Source organism: Pongo pygmaeus, chromosome 1 (genome assembly GCF_028885625.2).
Source record: "Pongo pygmaeus isolate AG05252 chromosome 1, NHGRI_mPonPyg2-v2.0_pri, whole genome shotgun sequence".
Lineage (NCBI taxonomy): Eukaryota > Metazoa > Chordata > Mammalia > Primates > Hominidae > Pongo > Pongo pygmaeus.
The window spans coordinates 185,623,764-185,644,564 of record NC_072373.2 but is presented as its reverse complement, the minus strand read 5'-3'; the positions used below and the strand labels follow the sequence as shown (position 1 = coordinate 185,644,564).

At 46.2% G+C, this 20,801-nt stretch overlaps 1 protein-coding gene across 1 annotated transcript in view; it reads right to left on the bottom strand.

The window, feature by feature from the left end:
* Positions 1–4,975: 4,975 nt before the first annotated feature.
* Positions 4,976–20,801, bottom strand: part of EIF2B3 (eukaryotic translation initiation factor 2B subunit gamma) — a 140,673-nt gene continuing 124,847 nt past the window's right edge. Inside the window, exons 11-12 of the mRNA XM_054490475.2 lie at positions 11,875–11,978; positions 4,976–5,194 (exon numbers count right to left, since the gene is read on the bottom strand). Of these exons, the coding sequence (XP_054346450.1) occupies positions 5,142–5,194; positions 11,875–11,978 (157 nt within the window). The 3' untranslated portion in view covers positions 4,976–5,141. The remainder of the gene's footprint in view (positions 5,195–11,874; positions 11,979–20,801) is intronic.

Genomic DNA, 20,801 nt, shown 5'->3' with positions numbered 1-20,801 from the left:
AAAAGAACTGTACCCCTAGCAAGTCTCTGAAATAGAAACAGCCTCTAACTTAGTCTGTATGGGCCCCTAGTTTGCTCTTGGGGCAATAGCTGAAGACAGGGAGTGGCCTGGACTCAGCACTGGTTGTCATCAGGAGTGCAACTCCCGATGCTATGCTTTAAGTAGGTCTTAATCTCCTTCCTTTTTACCAGACTCTGCAAGACATAAGGTCCATGAATAAATAGATTTGTAACCACTTGGGCCTTGGGACTCTGCTTTCATCATAGGCCCATCACTGCTAACAATTGTGGCAAAGTCCACCATTTCTGTGGATGCTTCCAAGGCCAAGCCTGTCTATTAAGGAAACCTCTTGCCTTATAGTTCAAAGACTAGGATGGAAGAAATGGGTCTAGTTTCCAGCCTTTCCAACCTAGGGCCTAGTGCTGTCTGGCTGCTCCAAGCTACGAAATGACCTCTCTTCTCCCAAACAAAATGGTTTCCTGAGCCCAGCTAAGCTCAGCCAGAGCCAAAGCCATAGACCCCAGGAATAGGAAGGGATAAAGAGGCTTCTCTTCTCTTTCTGCAAGCAGCCTCCTTTATGATAGAACAGCTTGTTTCACTGTCACTTCCACTGGTCCAGGGTACATGTTTTGGGCCTAAACTAGAGATATTCTCCAAATAACAGGAGAAAAGCAATCTAATTAAATCTCATTACTGACTCATGAGACAAACATGTCTTGGGATCTCTTTTTTTAAAATTTTTTCAATGGGACAGGGTCCCATTCTGTCACCCAGGCTGCAGTGCAGTGGCATGATCTTGGTGCACTGCAGCCTCTACCGCCCAGGCTCAAGTGATCCTCCCATCTCAGCCTCCTGAGTAGCTGGGACCACAGGCGCATGACACCACGCCTGGCTAATTTTTTATATTTTAGTAGAGACAGAATTTCACCGTTTTGCCCAGGCTGGTCTTGAACTCTGAGCTCAGGCAATCCGCCCACCTCGGCCTCCCAAAGTGCTGGGATTACAGACGTGAGCCACTGCGCCCGGCCTTGGGATCTCTTATGTGTCCCTTCCTTTGCTGGGTTCTGGTGTTGCAGGGTCCCTGCTTTTTAGAAGTTCATAGCCTGAAGGGGAGCACAGAGACCACAGGGGAAACCACTGAGTTGGGGGTACTAAGTGATGTTTCCAGAAGTGAAAGGAACTGGATGGGAGAGGTGGGAGGATGACAGAATCTAAAAGGAAAAGGAATGGCTCATGGTCTGGATCTTTCATTTGCTGGTTGTGTGATCTTGGGGAAGTCACATAATCTCTGACATTAACATAAGGATTAAATGAGATAATACATATGGCTGAGGAACAGTGCCAGGAAAAGTGAGGTGTACCACACTCACATACACACAGTGCTGGGTAAAGTGACCAGTCTGGCTTCAGAGGTGGGTTCATGTGCGAGTTAATTCATGGTGGAGGCAAGGCAGGCTTTCTTTCTCTGGCATTCCTCTAGGCTTCTCACTCACCAGCTTTTGGCTGCTTCTGTTATCTAGGCCAAGCAGAGTCAATGACCCTAAGATGTGGAGGAGGGAAGTGGGGGTCCTGGGCAGCCCCATCACCACCTGTTATATTTAGGGGCCAAGCCTGGGTATGTATGCTCCTTTCCTGTGGGCAGGTTGAGGCCAATAGCACCTATCAAGTGTTTGTTTGTTTGAGATGGAGTTTTGCTCTTGTTGCCCAGGCTGGACTGCAGTGGCGCGATCTTGGCTAACTGTAACCTTCACCTCCTGGGTTCAAGCGATTCTCCTGCCTCAGCCTCCTGAATAGCTGGGATTACAGGCACCCGCCACCACGTCGGGCTAACTTTTTGTATTTTTAGCAGGGATGGGGTTTCATCATGTTGGCCAGGCTGGTCTTGAACTCCTGACCTCAGGTGATCCACCCATCTTGGCCTTCCAAAGTGTAGGGATTACAGGCGTGAACCACCGCGCCTGGTGTACCTATCAAGTATTTGGTGCCAGGGCTGCAGCCAGAGATTAGGGAATGGTTCTTCACTTTAAGTGTGGGGGAAGGAGACAGGCTAAGAACAAATGCAGCCTCTCTCCATTTATCCATGGCAGAAAGGCCCCAATGCAATCATCCTGGGTAGTGGCAGATGGCTCAGGCCAAGGACAGGTCATGCTGGCTTCCAATAGAATGTGTTCTCCTGCCCAGTCTCTCTCCCTCTGGGTCAGCTTCATTAGAGCAGAGCTTTCTAGACTTTCTGTCTGGGTGGTCCTTTCCACGGGCCACCCCCCTTCCTCAGACACATTTAACTATTTAGAAAGCTGCATACAAAGGCCTGGTTTATGTACCTCCTTAGGAGTAGGGATAGCTGTGGATAAAGAAAGTGTATCCCCTGCAGTTCTCTGGAAATAGAAACAACTTCTCAACTAGGCCATGCAGGCCCTAGATTCCTGTTGGGGCTACAGCTAAACACAATTTCCCTCTCTCCACTGAGTATGGAAGTGGGATGGTAATAGTAATGTAGTGAAGAACTGGGAAGAAGTTCGACCTGTGGCCTTGGGGAACAGCTTGGAGGGCAATCTTGGCAGTCTTATAGGCTCACAAGAGCTTATGGCCCCTCACTTCAAGTATGGGGAAGGGAGAGAGGCTAAGAACCAATGCAGCAGCTCCCCATTTATCCATGGCAGAAGGCCCCTGATGCAATCATCCTGGGTAGTGGCAGTCTTCTCGGCTCAAGGAACTCTTGCCAGCAGGCAAGGATGAATTGTAACTGGGGGATGGATTCCTGGAGTAGCAGCTGTCAAGTTTTGTCTGACCCGGCAAGCTCCCGGAACCCTGTTCCTCAGCACATCCCCAGGGTCCTCCCTGATTCGGCATTCGAAGTCCCCTTTCTCCTCTTCCTCCACTCCCCTCATTGAGCATCACTGGGAGAGGCAGGGCAGACCCTATTAACTCTTCTGCCTGCCTTGCTTTTCTGATTTCTGTCCATGGAGAGGTGGCCGGCCAGTGGACATTCAGTTGCTCACTATGTTTCAGACATACTCAACCCCTCTGTAGCTGCTACCAAAAGAAAACAAAAACTGTCCTTGCCTTCTGGCAGACAAACAGAGCAAAGAGAAGAAAAATCAAAGCATCTTGGGCACCCAGCCAGTCCTGGAACTGTCAGACAATAGCAGCAGTGTCCTGAGCTGGGGGCTGCTCCCAGCTGGGACTCAAACTCAACAACACCGTCCTCTGGGAAAGCTTTTACCTTTTGTTTTCTCCAGCTCCTTCCTTTCCTTGATGCAGAGGCTGTTCGATGGACTTGTGCAAAGGGAAGGCACAGGAGAGGTTTTTCCTCTGTCTCACTGTCAGGGGTTCTAAGGGCTCCATGGGGAAGGACAGGAAAGAGTGTATAGGAGGGCTCTGAGACCGTTTAATCAATGCTCTTTACTCCTCCACCCCACTTTCCCTCCCAACCCTTTTCTGTGGTCAAGGGGCAATCTTCTGGCTCCTTGGGAGACCAAGGTCCTAAGGGGAAGAAAGCTCTGGGAAAGAGGACAAAACCTGAGAAACAGAAGGGCCTTTAACATTCACAGTCTAACTTTCTCATTTTGCAGATGGAAACACTCAAGGTCAGAGAGGACAGAGTGATTTGACCCAAACCAAACCACATTACAGAGGACAGATTTTCTTCCACCCAGGCCAGGACTCTGTCTCCAGCACCATCTAGGCCCCACCAATTTAATTTCAGTTCCAAAGGGGACCATGTTGGGCACCACCACAGCTCTTTATCCCCACATCCCCCTCAGCCCTATTGGTTTCAACCACTTCTGCCGGGCCATTTCAGCTCCTGCATGATTAGGGCAAACTTTCAGGAGCCTTGTTATGACCAGTGCGAGCTCCAGGGCTCTCAAGAAGGCTGACAGAGGTGGAGATCCCCCAGGGTAGAAATACTCATGGAGTCTCTCACAAGTTCTATGACCAAGATAGGCAAGATTACTCAAGTAAACTTGAGAGCCTTGAGGTTTTTGAAGCAATGCAGAAACCAGTATTTCAAATAATTCTTTCTAATTACTGCCACCCACAGTGAAGACATCAAGAGAAACCTTTACTTTGATAATTCTAGGAGGTGAAATCTCACCCCAGGAACCACTTTTATCTTCCACCAAACACCTGCAGGTTGTAAAAGCAATGCAGGGAGAGAGCAGAATGAATGTGTGTTTGGGAGCAGGGGTGGTGGAGGGAAGGTGGATAGGCCTCTAGAAGGGCTGTGAATATGGAAATCTCATTCCTCAATTATCTGAAGCAGGAGAGTCTGCAGAATTAGGATATAAAGGAGTGCAGCTGGAGGAGAGTCAGAAGGAATTTCAAGCCATGATACAGGTTCCTTGCTCTTCCTTCCCAAGTTGGGCAAACCTCAGTGAGGTGAGGTGCAGCGGGGTCTGGCTTGGCTCAGACCACGGCTCTTCATGTTCTTATCTCCACTAAAACCTGTGGGAATAGGCTTGTTGGCTAGGCAGGGGCTGCCCCTGCTTCTGTTCAGTCTCCAAGGGATATTAGTTGAACTAGGGAAAATGGCTAGAGGCTGGGAGGAGAGGAAGTGAATGGTGAGTATGGAGGGTGGGGCTGTGGGTGAGGTGGGGGAAAGGGTTGTGGGTGAGGTGGGGGAAGGCGTTGTGGGTGAGGTGGGGGAAGGGGCTGGGAATCTGTATGGAGGTATGGGAGCAGAGTCCTGGGCTGATGCTCCGGCGTGGCACTGCCAGCAGCTAGGCCTATGGGTCTAGAAAGGCTGATTAGGATAAGGGACTGAAGTACTCCCAGGTCCTTTTAGGTGAGGGATACTTTCAGGACTGGGTTGGGTCAGCCAGTCAGAAAGTAGCCTTCCTAGGAGCTTTACATTGGACAGCTGCTGCCCCACCTGATACACCTTGGCACACAAGAGTTAGGCCACTGTGTCTGTCCTGTCCCACACACTTGCTCCAGATGATCTTTACCACATGACTCATGAACATACACTGTGTACACGTGGAGCCCACCTGACGTGGAGCTTGGGACTGCTCCACAAGTCTCCAGCATGCCTTTGGAAGCCCTTCTTTATTGTGAAATAAATACAGAGTTAAACAGGTGGGCCGGCCAACATCTGTGGCTTTGGAGGCCAAAAGGAAGGAGTCTGACTTGCTCAGAACTCAGATCTCCATGAGCTGGTCATTCCCCACGATCACCTCGTTCACTCGTTTAGCTACAAAAGAAAAGGAAAAAAGTTTTCTGAGAACTGGCAGCAAGATGACATTTCAAATCCAACTGCTTTTTTTTGAGACCGAGTTTCACTCTTGTCACCCAGGCTGGAGTGCAGTGGCACAATCTCGGCTTACTGCAACCTCCGTCTCCCAGGTTCACGCGATTCTCCTGCCTCAGCCTCCTGAGTAGCTGGGATTACAGGCGCCCGCCACTACGCCTGGCTAATTTTTGTATTTTTAGTAGAGATGGGGTTTCACCATGTTGGCCAGGCTGGTCTCGAACTCCTGACCTCAGGTGATCTGCCAGCCTCAGCCTCCCAAAGTGCTGGGATTACAGGTATGAACCACCACGCCCAGCCAAACCCAACTGCTTCTAATTCTGTGTTCACAAAAATTTATTTCTCTACTATTGTGGCTGTGTTCTTGAGAAGCTCTTGGGAATAGGGATATGAGAGAGACAGCACCTTCCTATGCGGGAGGATGGGACCAACTGTCTATATACCTGGCTGTGGTGAGGCTTTAAATAGGAGAACTGAAACTGGGTCTTAAAGGGTGAATAGTTTCTCCAGGCAGTGATGGAAAGGATTCTAGGCTGTTAGAACAGGAAGGGCAAAGACAGTGAGATGGGAGAAAGGGGACCATGAAATACTGTGGTGTGGCCAGAGGATAGGAAATGAGGGGATAAGAGTAAGAAATGAGGCTAAAAGGATAAACGGAGATAAGAAAGGGCAATACCTCATATATAATATGGAAATAATGACACCTACTGCATAGGGTTGTTGTGAGAATTCAATGAGCTAAAGGTAAGTGAATGCTCAATAAGTTGTGGCTATTATTATTTCTATAAAGGTCAAAGCCATAAGGCCCTCCATGACATCTTTGCCTACCTCTCCAGCTTCATTTCCCAGTATTCTCCATTTTACCAGTAAGCCATACTGTTTTAATCCCCCCCCCCTTTTTTTTTGAGACGGGGTCTTGCTTTGTCACCCAGGCTGGAGTGCAGTGGCGCAATCTTGGCTCACTGCAACCTCCGCCTCCTGGGTTCAAGTGATTCTCCCACCTCAGCCTCCCCAGTAGCTGGGACTACAGGCATATGACGCCACACGTGGTTAATTTTTTTTTTTTTTTGTATTTTTAGTAGAGATGGGGTTTCACCATGTTGGCCAGGCTGGTCTTGAACTCCTGGGCTCAAGTGATCCGCCCCGCCTTGGCCTCCCAAAGTGCTGGGATTACAGGTGTGAGCCACCGCACTTGGACCTGTTTTATACCTTTGAACTTGGGTACAACCCTCTGCCTAGAATGCTTCCCCCTCCATTTTTTCCCGTTGCACTGTTACTACCCTATGTGCCCTAACGTAGCACCTCTAATATGCGATGCCTTCCCTTTTGCACTGTCCATTTCCTGCTTTGTGAAACCACTGTACCTAATACATATCTCTATTCCTACATCATTATACCATTCTCCTCTACTTCACTATAAGAACATTGAGGGCACTGGGCGCGGTGGCTCATGCCTCTAATCTCAGCAGTTTGGGAGGCCGAAGCAGGTGGATCACCTGAGGTCGGGAGTTCAAGACCAGCCTGGCCAACATGGTGAAACCCCATCTCTACTAAAAATACAAAATTAGCCAGGCATGGTGGCGCATGCCTGTAATCTCAGCTACTCGGGAGGCTGAGGCAGCAGAATTGCTTGAACCCAAGAGGTGGAGGTTGCAGTGAGCCGAGATCGCACCATTACACTCCAGCCTGGGCAACAAGAGTGAAACTCTGTCTCAAAAAAAAAAAAAAAAACAAAAAACACCAAGAACATTGAGAGGAGAGATGGAACAGTGTAGTTATGATTATATCCCCAGTGTGTAGCATAGCTACTGCCACATGATGATTTTAGAGGTTTTGGGTAATGACTAATATAGGATATGGTCATATAAGTGGAGAGCTAAAGCTGAATGGAGATGAAGGTTGGTAGAGAAATTCAGGGAATCATGAAGCTGGAGAGCTGGACAGTTTACTGATGAATATGTTTAAGTTGTCCAAGATGTTATGGACAAGTGAGGGAGAGGAGAGGAAGACTGTGAACCATAGGCTAAAGCTCTTAATAAATGTAGGGAAGTACCCTGGAAGCTGACCAATGATGGGGTGAAAGATAAGAAGAGCTATAGAAAACTTTCAAGGAAAAAGAACTATAGAAAGGAGGCAGTGAGCCAATGGCCTGGAAGGGGCAGGGGGAGCCAGGGAACAGAGACTATATCTGGCATGTTGGGGTTGATGTATTTTCATGGCGATTCAGTAAGTTGGAGGAAACTTGCAGGGGCACAACAAGCAGAATTAGGCCGGGCGCAGTGGCTCACTCCTGCAATCCAGCACTTCGGGAGGCCAAGGTGGGTGGATTGCCTTAGCCCAGGAGTTTGAGACCAGCCTGGGCAATAGTTAGACACCACCTCTACAAAAAATAAAAATATTAGCTGGATGTGGTGGCATATGCCTGTGGTCTCAGCTACTCAGGGGCCGGGGTGGGAGGTCGCTTGAGCCCGGGAGGTCAAGGCTACAGTGAGCTGTGACTGTGCCACCTACACTTCAGCCTGGGTGACAGGGCAAGACTCTGTCCCCCAAAAAACAAAAAACTAAGCAAAGCTAGTGATGCTTGGTCAGGGATGGGAGTAGGGTCCAGTAAATACACTGGAAAATCTTTGGGCTGGAATCAGGTTGGGAAAGATCCCAAGGGGAAAAATACAAGGGAGGATGATAAGTTGGGAAAATAGCAATGGGATAGAAGGGAAAAACGTCACAAATAAAAGGTGCACTGTTGGGAAACTGGGAAGGCTTCCTGCTGGCCAGGAGGATTTGACCTGTGTCAAGTATACATCAACAGCCTGACCTATACCAGGTCTACTTTCATGGTCAAAGAACTGATCACTCTGGCCATAGGGAAGAGATCCAAGTTCTGTCACTGACTGTAAGAAGAGACTCAGATGAAGCATGCTTTTAGCAGTTAGTGTTTTTTTTTTTTTTGAATGGAGTCTTGCTCTGTCACCCACGCTGGAGTGCAGTGGTATGATCTCTGCTCACTGCAACCTCCGCCTCCCAGGTTCAAGTGATTCTCCTGCCTCAGCCTCCCAAGTAGCTGGGATTACAAGTGTGTGCCATCACGCACAGCTGATTTTTGTATTTTTAGTAGAGATGAGGTTTCACCATGTTGGCTGGGCTGGTCTTGAACTCCTGACCTCAAGTGATCCACTCGCCTTGGTCTCCCAAAGTGCTGGGATTACAGGCGTGAGCTACCGCCTCTGTACCTGGCCATTTTTAAGTTTTGACTGTCAGCTGTAGCTATTCTACTGCTTGAGAAGGTCAAATTTGGCTGCCAGTATTTTTGCCAGAGATGACCAATGAGGGTATTGGGATGGGGTGAGAAAAGTCAGAGTTGTTATAAAATGGCTTGTTTTCTTGTTGGTGCTAGAAGAGGGTAGGGAGGCCTACACTGAGTTATGAGCCATATTTTTGGGGAAAAAGACTGCTATGGATGTGGTGACTCTGGAGCATGAAAATGATTAGAATTTGGAGAGGAGACTGCATTATTTCTTTTTTTTTTTGAGATGGAGTTTTGCTCTTGTCACCCAAGCTGGAGTGCGATGGCGCGATCTCAGCTCACCACAACCTCTGCCTTCCAGGTTCAGGCAATTCTTCTGCCTCAGCCTCCCAAGTAGCTGGGATTACAGGCATGCACCACCACGCCCGGCTAATTTTTTGTATTTTTAGTAGAGATGGGGTTTCTCCATGTTGGTCAGGCTGGTCTCGAACTCTCGACCACAGGTGATCCACCCGCCTCAGCCTCCCAAAGTGCTGGGATTACAGGCATGAGCCACCGCACCCGGCTGAGACCGCATTATTTCTTAGGATGAATGTTTTTTCCTGAAACCCCTTCATGTGAGGAAGACTGACGGAAGACTTTGCCATCTATTGAGCTCTTTGCTGGTAAGGACGTGAGTTGTTGGTGTTTGCCTAGGTCACCTATAGTAACAAGTCTTGAGTGCTGCAGTGATGGCTAGGAGTTTGCTTTCACCATACGGCTCAGTCTCAAAAAAAATAAAAGAAGAAGTAATAGTGGAAAAAGGCAACTGGCCAGGGAGTGCCTGTGGCAGGAGGGCACTGACCACTGTGCTGGACGCACTGGTCCTTCCAGCAGAGGACAGAGAGAAGGAAGTGGTGGGGTTGTCCAGTTTAGAGCCCAGACAAGATGACTTCCCTGGCCAGCCCTCCTTCAGCAGGACTATTAAAGGGTCTCCTTGCTAAAAGGTGGACACATAGTGTTAATTAAAGCCAGAAAGCCCAAGAGTTTATGAAGCCCATCTCATGATGATTGCAACCATCTCACAGAGGCCTTTCTTGGAACCCTAACTTTATACCCTGAAATCCCCCAAAATATGTTTCATGGATCCAACATTCATTCATTCACTCTTTTCCCCGTCTGAGCATTTACCATAAATCAGGACCTGTTCTGAGAGCTAGGGATGCATATAGTTATGAGACAATCGACCTTGAGGATCTTTTTTTTTTTTTTCGAGATGGAGTCTTGCTCTGTCACCCAGACTGGAGTGCAGTGGTGCAATCTCAGCTCACTGCAGCCTCCACCTCCTGGGTTCCAGCAATTCTCCTGCCTCAGCCTCCCAGGTGGCTGGGATTACAGGCATGCACTACCACACTCGGCTACTTTTTGTATTTTTAGTAGAGACGGGGTTTCACCATGTTGGTCAGGCTGGTTTCGAACTCCTGACCTCAGGTGATCTGCCCACTTCAGCCTCCCAAAGTGCTAGCATTACAGGTGTGAGCCACCATGCCCGGCTGACCTTGAGGATCTTAGTAGGGAAGGCTGATTCATGGATAATTGCCATGGCTTGTGAAACATACTTTAATAAAGGTGTGGCAAAGCTCAAGGACACAGTGGAAGGAATGTGTAGTTCTGCTATAAGGGAGTCATGGGAAGAGTCAGAGAAGGTTCTACAAAGGAGAAAACACTTGGTCGGAGTCTTCAAGAGAGGAAATCTAGAGAGAGCACATGTAAAAGCATGGAGAGGTATAATGGCACAGTATGTATGAGGAATTCTAAGTCTTTTGGTACACTCAAGGAGTAGTGCATACACCTGTCATTTAATTATATGTAATTCTCACAGTTCTCCAAGGTAGCTATTATTGTCCTAATTGTCTAATTAAGAAAATCTGGGGCTGGGTGCAGTGGCTCACACCTGTAATCTCAGCACTTTGGGAAAGTGAGGTGGGTGGCTTGCTTGAGGCCAGGAGTTCAAGACCAGCCTGAGTGACATTGCAAAACCCTGTCTCTACTAAAAACACAAAAATTAGCCAAGGGTGGTGGTGTGCCCCTGTAGTCTCAGCTGCCCGGGAGGCTAAGGCACAAGAATCACCTGGATCCAGGAGGAGAAGCCTGCAGTGAGCTGAGATAGCACTACTGTACTCCAGCCTAGGCGACAGAGCAAGACTCTGTCTCAAAAAATAAAAATTAAAAAAAAAAAAAAAAAAGGAAAATCTGAGGGCTTAATGATTAAAAATTTAACTTGGTGCACAGCCACTAAGTTGAGTTGAGATGTGAACCCAGGTCTGTTTGATTCTAAAGCCCAAAAGGAAGGCATATGACTTTAAAAAAGAGAAGGGGGAAGAAATTGAAGAAGGAAATGATGTGGCATCTACAGAGTTGGTGGGGTTAATTCCTTCAGCAACTCCCCTCCCCACCTTATTTTAGGTTTAGGAATAATACCAAAAGCAATCAGTCATTTTAATTTTTATTATTATTTTTAAGACAGGGTCTCCCTCTGTCACCCAGGCTAGAGTGCAGTGGTGCGATCTCAGCTCACTGCAGCCTTGACCTCTCAGGCTCAAGCAATCCTCCTGCCTCAGCCTCTTGAGTAGCTGGGACAATACGTGCATGCCACTGTGCCTGGCTAATTTTTAATTTTTTTGTAGAGATGGGTTCCTGCTATGTTGTCTAGGCTCAAGCGATCCTCACACTTCAGCCTCCCAAAGTGTTGGGATTATTGGCATAAGCCACTGTGCCTAGCCTTCAAGAATCACTGTACAGTATTGGTGCCAACCTGGGCCATTAGATCTATTGGTATGTTTTCAAGGTTTTGAGATTAAGGGTGCATACATGTATAAGCTTATCTATAAGATTAATTCCTAGAAATGAAACTGTTAAGTCAAAGTAAAAAAATTTGACAGTGATGCCAGGCGTGGTGGCTCACGCCTGTAATCCCAGCACTTTGGGAGGCTGAGGTGGGCAGATCTCCTGAGGTCGGGAGTTCGCAACCAGCCTGACCAACATGGAGAAACCCCATCTCTACTAAAAATACAAAAAATTAGCCGGGCGTGGTGGCACATGCCTGTAATTCCAGCGACTCGGGAGACTGAGGCAGAAGAATAGCTTGAACCTGGGAGGCGGAGGTTTCAGTGAGCCGAGATTGCGCCATTGCAACTAGCCTGGGCAACAAGTGTGAAACTCCGAAAAAAAAAAAAAAATTGACAGTGATGTCAACTGCTCTCCAAAGATGGCTTTATCAATTTATGTTCTCGCCCGCAGTGTACGTATGTGCTTGTTTCCCACATCCTCACCAGCCTTTGGCATTATCAGTGCTGGTGTGAGAAGTAAAAATGGAATCTGTGATTGTAATCTGGTTTACCTTTGGCTTCAATCCTCTGGCCACTTCCAATCAAGCAGTCCTTGATGTCTGCACCCTTCTCAATCACAGCATTGTTGCAGATGACACTGCCTTGGATGTTGCTTCTGTAACACAGTAGCCAAGTTAGGGAGGACCCAGGGCTCGCATCACCATCCTCATTACTATTGGTTGGGGGTTCTGGCTCCTCCCTAGGCCAGGAACAGCTGGGCAGTCTAGTTAATGGCTACCCGCCTCAAGTTATCAGTGGAAGACAGAATGGTAAGCCAAGGGAGGACCTGGCTTAAGAGAAATCCAGATTTGGGACTATGCTCGTAACGATCTTTCTCTAAGGCCTGAAAATAAGATATTCTGACTTCAGTTCCTTTTTTTTTTTTTTGAGACAGGGTCTCACTGTGGCCCTGGGGCTGGAGTGCAGTGGTGTGATCATAGCTCACTGCAGCCTCTAAAACTCCTGGGTTCAAGTGATCCTCCCACCTCAACCTGTAGTTGGGACTACAGGTGCACACCACCATGCCTGGCTAATTACTTCAGTTCTTTAGGATCCCAGAACCTAGAGGTCTAAATTCCATCCAACCTGTTCTTTGGTCTGGGGCTGGTCCTTAAGCTAACCCATCACTGCTGCTTCTCATCTGGGAATATATACCAAATTTCATTTGAGGCTCAGAAATCACAAATCCTCCTAGGAGATCAACTCTGGAAACAATGGGCTCCCCACACTCTCACCACAGACTCTGGTTAAGCAAAACCATACTCATTCAAAAAAATTTTTTTTTCTTTGAGATAGGGTCTCGCATTACCCAGGCTAGAGTGTAGTGGCATGATCTTGGCTCACTACAGCCTCCACCTCCTGGGTTCAAGCAATTCTCCTGCCTAAGCCTCCCAAGTAGCTGGGACTACAGAGCCACCACACCGGGCTAATTTTTGTATTTTTAGTACAGATAGGGTTTCACCATGTTGGCCAAGATGGTCTTGAACTCTTGGCCTCAAGTGATCCACCCGCCTTGGCCTCCCAATGTGCTGGGGTTACAGAAGTGAGCCACCGTGCCTGGCCTAAACAATTTTTTCAGAGATAAGGTATCATTATGTTGCCCAGGCTGGCCTCAAATTTGAGCTCAAGCAATTCTCCTGCTTCAGCCTCCCAAGTCTCTGGGACTACAGGTATCCATCACTATGCCTGGCTAAAAAGGGTTTTTTAAAAGCCAACTCCATTCCACATAAAAGACTACTCCAGACCCTAAAGCATACCCCAAGAGCAGCACCACTTGCTCACAGCATTTAAATGTATTTAAAAAGCATCCTCCTAGGCCACGTGTGGTGGCTCACCCCTGTAATACCAGCACTTTGGGAGGCTGAGGTGGAAGGATCACTTGGGCCCAGGAGTTTAAGACCAGCTTGGGCAGCATTGTGAGACTCTATCTCTACACAAAATAAAAAAGCTAGCTATGCATGGTGGTGCATGCCTGTAGTACCAGTTATTCAGGAGGCTGAGGTAGGAGGATCACTTAAGCAAAGGAGGTAGAGGCTGCGGTGAACTGTGATCACACCACCGCACTCTAGCCTGGGTGATAGAGGGAGATCTTATCACAAACGGAGCATCTTCTTGGCTCTTAAAGACTGCCAGGTTGGAGGAAATGTCCTTTTGAAAATTATGACTAATCTGGCTGGGTGCGGTGGCTCACGCCTGTAATCCCGGCACTTTGGGAGGCCAAGGCAGGTGGATCACCTGAGGTCAGGAGTTCGAGACCAGCCATGGCCAACATGGTGAAACCCCCACCTCTACTAAAAATACAAAAATTAGCCAGGCATGGTGGTGCGCACCTGTGATCCCAGCTACTCAGCAGGCTGAGGCAGGAGAATCAATTGAACCTGGGAGGCGGAGGTTGCAGTGAGCCGAGATTGCACCATTGCACTCTAGCCTGGGGGACAAGAGAGAAACTCTATCTCAAAAAAAAAAAAAGAAAAAAGAAATTTATGACTAACCTTTATTGTACATCTACTCTATGCCAGGTATTGTGCTAAATAAATACTCTCTGTACATCATAGGAGTGACTTTTACAAAGAGTCTTGCTCTGTCACTCAGGCTGGAGTGCAATGGCGCGATCTCAGTTCACTGCAACCTCTGTCTCCCGGGTTCAAGCAATTCTCCTGCCTCAGCCTCCCAAGTAGCTGGGATTACAGGTGCCCGCCACCACGCCTGGCTAATTTTTTGTATTTTTAGTAGAGGCAGGGTTTCGTCATGTTGGCCAGGCTGGTCTCAAACTCCTAACCTCAGGTGATCCAGCCTTCTTTTCTTTTTTTTTTTTGAGATGGAGTCTTGCTCTGTCCCTCAGACTGGAGTGTGGTGGCGTAATCTGCCTCAAGTAAACCTCAAGTGATTTGTCTGCCTCAGCCTCTCAAAGTGTTGGGATTACAAGCATGACCACCGCGCCTGGCCACAAATCTAGTAATTTCTTTTTTTTGGGACAAGGTCTCGCTTTGTCACCCAGGCTGGAATGCAGTGGCGTGATCTTGACTCACTGCAGCCTCTATCTCCGGGGCTCAAGTGATCCTCCTGCTTCAGCCCCCCAAGTAGCTGAGACTATAGGCATGCGCCATCATGCCTGGCTAACAAATCTAGTAATTTCATCTGAAAATCACCTGAGCAGTGTAAACAATAACAAATAAAGCCACCCTCAGTGTCCTGGCCCCCATCAATTATTTTGGTAGGTCTTGGATAGGAGCTTAATGTATTTAACTAGAAGAAAATCCCTCCTAGATGATTCTGGGAGTACTATTTTTATCTCTGATGCAGTAAAAAAGAGCAACCACATTTTGCAGATGAGGTAACAGATTTACAGAAGTTAAACCATTCACCCAAAACCATATAACTGCTAGTAACAGATTTAAATCTAGGTCTGCCTGACTTCAGAATCTATAATTTAATCATAATGCAATTCAAAGAAATTAAGAAAAGACTAGAAGAGACCTAGAACTGCCTTATTCTGAGCTGATATGGCTCAGTGGAAGAAGCTCTTTCCTAACAAGGGGATATTCAGTACCCCTGAGTCAGAAATGGGAAGAGAAAAAATGGGCAGCTGGAAAGGAGGAGGAGGAGGATAGAGAGGGTGTAAGCACTCTTTTAACAAAACAAAACTAAGGAAAAATTCCCAACCCAAGAGGCATGAGGGGGTGGGAAAGAGGACATTCCAAGGACTAAAAACACTGATACACAGACCATTAAAAAAGATTCTTCCCAAATGCCAAAACTTAGTAAAATGCAAAAAGAAATACTAGCACTTTATGGCATTTCAGAGTCTTCTTTATCTCTGTTCTCCTAGGAGGCTAAAGCCTTTTGGAAAGTAGCAAAAGGCCAAAACCACAGCACCTCTGTGGTGTAGGCTAGAGATGGGCAGAGACAGCACTAGTTTGCCCTTTGGCAGACTTGGGATACACTCAGTGGGTGGGCTTTTAAGAGAGCTTCCATAACTTTCCAACTTGCCTAACTTGCAAAGCAGTCCAGTAAGCAGTTAGGGTGGTTCCTGCTTTTTGGGGAAAATTCTTCCAAAAGGGGTACTAAGGAAGTATAGAAAGCTTTAGATACAGAGGCTCCTGGGACAGAGCTGCCTTTCAGTTGGCTACTAGTTTATCATGGAAAAGTCTTATTTCTTTTTCCAAGGTGGTAGTAGGGGTATGCTTCCTACTCAGCCGTAAGAGTCAAAGAATGTATGCTCTGAAGCCAGGCAAGAGGTAAACACAGTCAGCAGACAAGAAAACAGCCAACAGGAACTCAAGCAGCCATAATTAGAGACAATTAAATGTCTATTTTGGAATCTGGGATATAAGTGGGAGAGATTTCGGGAAGGAAGAGACAAGAATAACTGAGGTCAGATTTCCATAGCAATAAACAGCCTGGTTTTCCTTAGGCTTAGTGGATCTGATTGGGGTCTTCAGGAACCTCCCATATTGCCTGTCTCATCCAGTTGATGTGTAACTAGTTCTGAGACACATAAACCACTGCTGTGGAGCCTGCAGATATAATAGGGAAAGTGGGGTGACCGATGGAAAGCTGTGTGCTCTCCTGAGGCTCCTAGTAAGTGGATCTGTGGAAGGCTTTGAGATGAATACCTGACAACAGCTTACTGGGTGTGAAGCTCTTTTCTGACCATTTGTATCCTCAATTGTTCCCCAGTATTATTGTGCAGCCCAAATCATCTCCAATAGCAAGGCTGAGGTACTCTGGAAAAATTTCAACCCAACACAGCTTTTCCCCATCCAAGAAGAAACTCCAGGATCAAGGACTTTACTGGGAGTGTATCTGTTCATGCTACAGGGAATGGAAAGATAGGACTATATCAAACAAGCCCTCTCCAGGTTGCCAACTGGCAGCAAGGACTCTGTCTTTTCTGTTTAGTGCCTAAGGAGAGAGAAGAGGTGAGTTCCTATAGTCCAACAAAAGAGCTTGTTCCAGACTTGAACTACAGCTTCTGCATCCTAGTTTTAACTCTCAGGTTGGCAAGAAGCACTCCGCTGTGCTAATGTCTAGCTGTGTTCTCTAAGACGCTGCTCAGTGATGGCTAAGACTAATGGAGACTTGGTCCTCATTTCTCCTTGGTGGGTTCAAATTTCAAGCACAGAGGTAGACTTTGCAAAATTACTCTGAAAACTGTAATGCTTCAGTGGAAAGAAGGCCATGAGAAAAACAGAGTACTACAGTAAGATCACTGCTCGGCCAGGAACACCACACTATACTATGTTGTGGTATATCACCTGAGGAAGAAGGCTGACTGAGAAGCAAGAGTGCCTTCAAATTCTTGCTCCTCTTCTGGCTTTAGGTAGGACTTTCTTCAGTTATTTCAAGGGAGGAAAGGAAACTCACATATATCTAACGTCTAATACATCTCAGTCATTATATAAAGCACTTTACACTCATTTTATTTTATTTATTATTATTTTTTGAGACGGAGTCTCACACTGTCGCCCAGACTGGAGTGCAGTGGCACGATCTCGGCTCACTGCGATTTTCCTGCCTCAGCCTCCCAAGTAGTTGGAATTACAGGCATCTGCCACCATGCCTGGCTAATTTTTTGTATTTTTAGTAGAGATGGGGTTTCACTATGTTGACCAGGCTGGTCTCGAATGCCTGACCTCATGATCTACCCACCTCGGCCTCCCAAAGTGCTGGGATTACAGGCATGAGCCACTGCACCCAGCCTACACTCACTTTTAACCGAATCCTTTTGGCAAACTTGCAGGGATGGTGGTATTTATTCCAATTTTCACACAGAAAATTGAGATTCACAGATGTTAGGCTACGTGCCCAGGCCTAAAGTGACACTCCACTGTATCACGGGCTCCTGCCTCAGATACTGACTTAGAGAATATTCGGCAAAGAGCCATGAAACTTTTCAGTAACTCTGAGGATGGGCAGGTTCTTTTCTGTTTTGAAGATTAGTTGACAGGCTTTCTAAACTACTTATGACCCTGGGGGAAGAAAAGGGAATGAAACTGAAGATATGTGTAGCTTTTCTAGGCATGTGACTAAGGTCTGCTTTAGGCCAACTCAACACTTTGGCCCAAAGATTATGGCTGAGTCACCCATATCTCTCTAGGTACTGGGAGCCTCCTAACCTAAGCCCTTCTAAGTTGGTCCAAGTATCTCTCTAGAGAAAGAATCATGTGTTATTTTTATTAAAAGTTATTTTTTATTATTTATAATTTAAAACAATTGTTTTTGGTAGAGATGGAATTTTGCTATGTTGCCCAGGCTGGTCTCAAACTCCTGGTCTCAAGTGATCCTTCTGTCTCAGCCTTCAAAGTGTTGGGATTACATGTGTGAGCCACTGCATCTGGCAACCATGTATTATTTTTAATGAAATATTTTAAGTATAGAAAAAAACCTAGAGAATAATATAAAGAACACCTGTGTATCCACCAAACAGCTTAAGAAACAAACAATCCAACTTGCTAAGCGTCTTTCTTTCATCCCATTTCCTTCCTTCTTCCACCAGGGTATCCATTATTTGACTGTGGTGTTTATTGTTCCTAAGTATTTTTACTACATATATTAAACATACAATATTTTTAATGTTTTAAAATTGTACATACATGTTACCATTCTCTGTGTATCCTTCTGCAACTTGCTTTCCCCTCTTCAACATCGTATTTGTGATTTATCCAGGTTAATTCAGGTAATGATATATAATACTTGAAGAAATGATCTTACCTTTTCCCTGTTTCTGGTCACTCTTCCTCTTGGGTCCTCTAGATTAAAATGTACTGGCTCCAGTGAGCAGGCTGAAAATTTCCTCCTTTTAGTTCTGTATGCCCCCCTTCACTATATAAGATTTAGTGGTGAGAAATGGCTCCCTCCTAAGAAATCTAAGTCCCTATATTCCCTAAGCAGAGGCTAGGGAGTTTAGGGGAAATCAAAGCAAAGATGTAACAGCCTTAAAGAGTTAAGCTGCAGAATTCTTCATCTAAGAAGATGGGTTTAGTGTAAATGGTTCAAAGGTAGGGAATGAACCAAGAGCCATTAGGAGCCCCTTTAATCCCGGGGATCTTCCCAAAGTGTCATAATTTGGTGTTTTCAAGAGTATGACAGAAGTGCTGGGCGTGGTGGCTCACGCCTGTAGTCCCCGAATTGTGGGAGGCTGAGGCAGGTGGATCACCTGTGGTCAGGAGTTCAAGACCAGCCTGGCCAACATAGCAAACCCCGTCTACTAAAAATACAAAAATTAGCCTGGCATGGTGGTGTGTGCCTGTAGTCCCAGCTACTCGGAAGGCTGAGGTGGGAGGATAGCTTGAACCCAGGAGGCAGAGGTTGCAATGAGCCAAGATCATGCCACTGCATTCCAGCCTGGGTGACACAGCAAGACTCTGTCTCCAAAAAGAATTAACAATTATGTCCTTTTCTGCAACTCTAATTACCTCTAATTAGACTTATATTTAAGAGGATTCACTTTTATACCTTAAACTATCCATTTTCATTTCTTCCTTGGCTATATTATATCTTCAAGTAGAGTTTTCCAGAGGGTTCATGGGTGACACATGTCCTGAGCCCTGGAATACTTCTGATGCTTTTACATAGCAACCATAACTGGCTACAGGATTCTTTTGCGTTTTCTTTCCTTGTAGGGATGAAATATGGAAGGTTATAAGATTCTTAGGTCACAAATGTTCCCCTTCTAAATTCTCTAAATGTTGTTTCACTGTCTTCTGGCCTGAAATGTTATCATAGAAAAGTCTGAAGCCAGGCTGGGCATGGTGGCTTACACCTGTAATCCACCTTGGGATTACACTTTGGGAGGCCAAGACAGGAGGATCACTTGAGGTCAAGAGTTTGAGACCAGCCTGATCCAACATGGTGAAACCCCGTCTCTACTAAAAATACAAAAATTAGCTGGGTGTGGTGGCACACGCCTATAATCCCAGCTACTTGGGAGGCTGAGGCAGGAGAATTGCTTGAACCTGGGAGGTGGAGGTTGCAGTGAGCTGAAATTGTCATTGCACTCCAGCCTGGGCAACAGAGCAAGACTCCGTCTTAAAAAAAAAAAAAAAAAAAAAAAAGAGAAATGTGTGAAGCCAGTCTGATTTTCTCCCTTCTATGTGGCCTGATGTTTTTTTCTTTCAGTTCTGCATGCCTTGGTATTTTGAAAAAAGGATGTTTGATGTTTTTTCTTTGGTTCACCCATGTTCCCATTCCTTCTTCTCTTTATGTTGAATTTTGGTGTTCTCTTTGGATTTAATCTAAATTTCACTGGATCTGGCAGATATTCTGTGGTCTGTGCATAGGTATGCGTAGGTTGTTTCATTTTATTATAGATAAAGTTTCTTTCTGTGGTTCTGTTTTTTCAATTTGGTGAGCTTTAAGGACTGAAGCACTCATCCACAAATTTTTTTCTATATTTGTAACATTGGTACCAACTTTTTTTTTTTTTTTTGAGATGGAGTTTTGCTCTTGTTGCTCAGGCTGGAGTGCAATGGCACGAACTAGGCTCACTGCAACCTCCACCTTCCGGGGTTCAAGTGATTCTCCTGCCTCAGCCAGCCGAGTAGCTGGGATTACAGGCATGTGCCACCATGCCCGAGTAATTTTGTATGGGGTTTCTCCATGTTGGTCAGGCTGGTCTCAAACTCCTGACCTCAGGTGATCTACCCGCCTCAGCCTCCCAAAGTGATGAGATTACAGGCATGAGCCACTGAGCCTGGCTATCATTGGTACCAACTTTTAAAAATTTTATTTATTTATTTTCTTTTTTCTCCCTCTCGATAATCATGTACAATATTTTTTTCTAGAAGCAGAGAGGGATCTCTTAACAGATATTTAGCCAGTTATAGTAGAGGGGTTAAATCAGAGATCTCCATTTTTCATTCAGTAAATGCTTATAAGATATCTACTATGTAAAAAGTGCAGTATTAAGAAGTTAGGGGATATAAAGACATATAAAAATATTTCTATATTTAGCCAGGTGCGGTGGCTCACGCCTGTAATCCCAGCACTTTGGGAGGCTGAGGTAGGCGGATAATGAGGTCAGGAATTTGAGACCAGCCTGGCCAGCATGGAGAAACCCCATCTCTACTAAAAATACAAATTAGCTGGGCATGGTAGCACGTGCCCTGTAGTCCCAGCTACTTGGGAGGCTGAGGCAGGAGAACTGCTTAAACCTGATAGATGGAGGTTGCAGTGAGCTGAGATTGTGCCATTGCACTCCAGCCGGGGTGACAGAGTGAGATTCCATCTCAAAAAAAAAAAAAAAATTCTATATTGAAGGCATGTATAGTCTAGTTGAAAAGAGAAGATGCAGTAAGTGCCACAATACCATGTGAGCATGAATAAAGTGTTATGGGTGCACAGGGAGCACAGAGGTGGGGGAAATAGTTTATGGCTATGACAATTTTTTTTTTTTTCGATGGAGTCTAGCTCTGTCATCCAGTCTGGAGTCCAATAG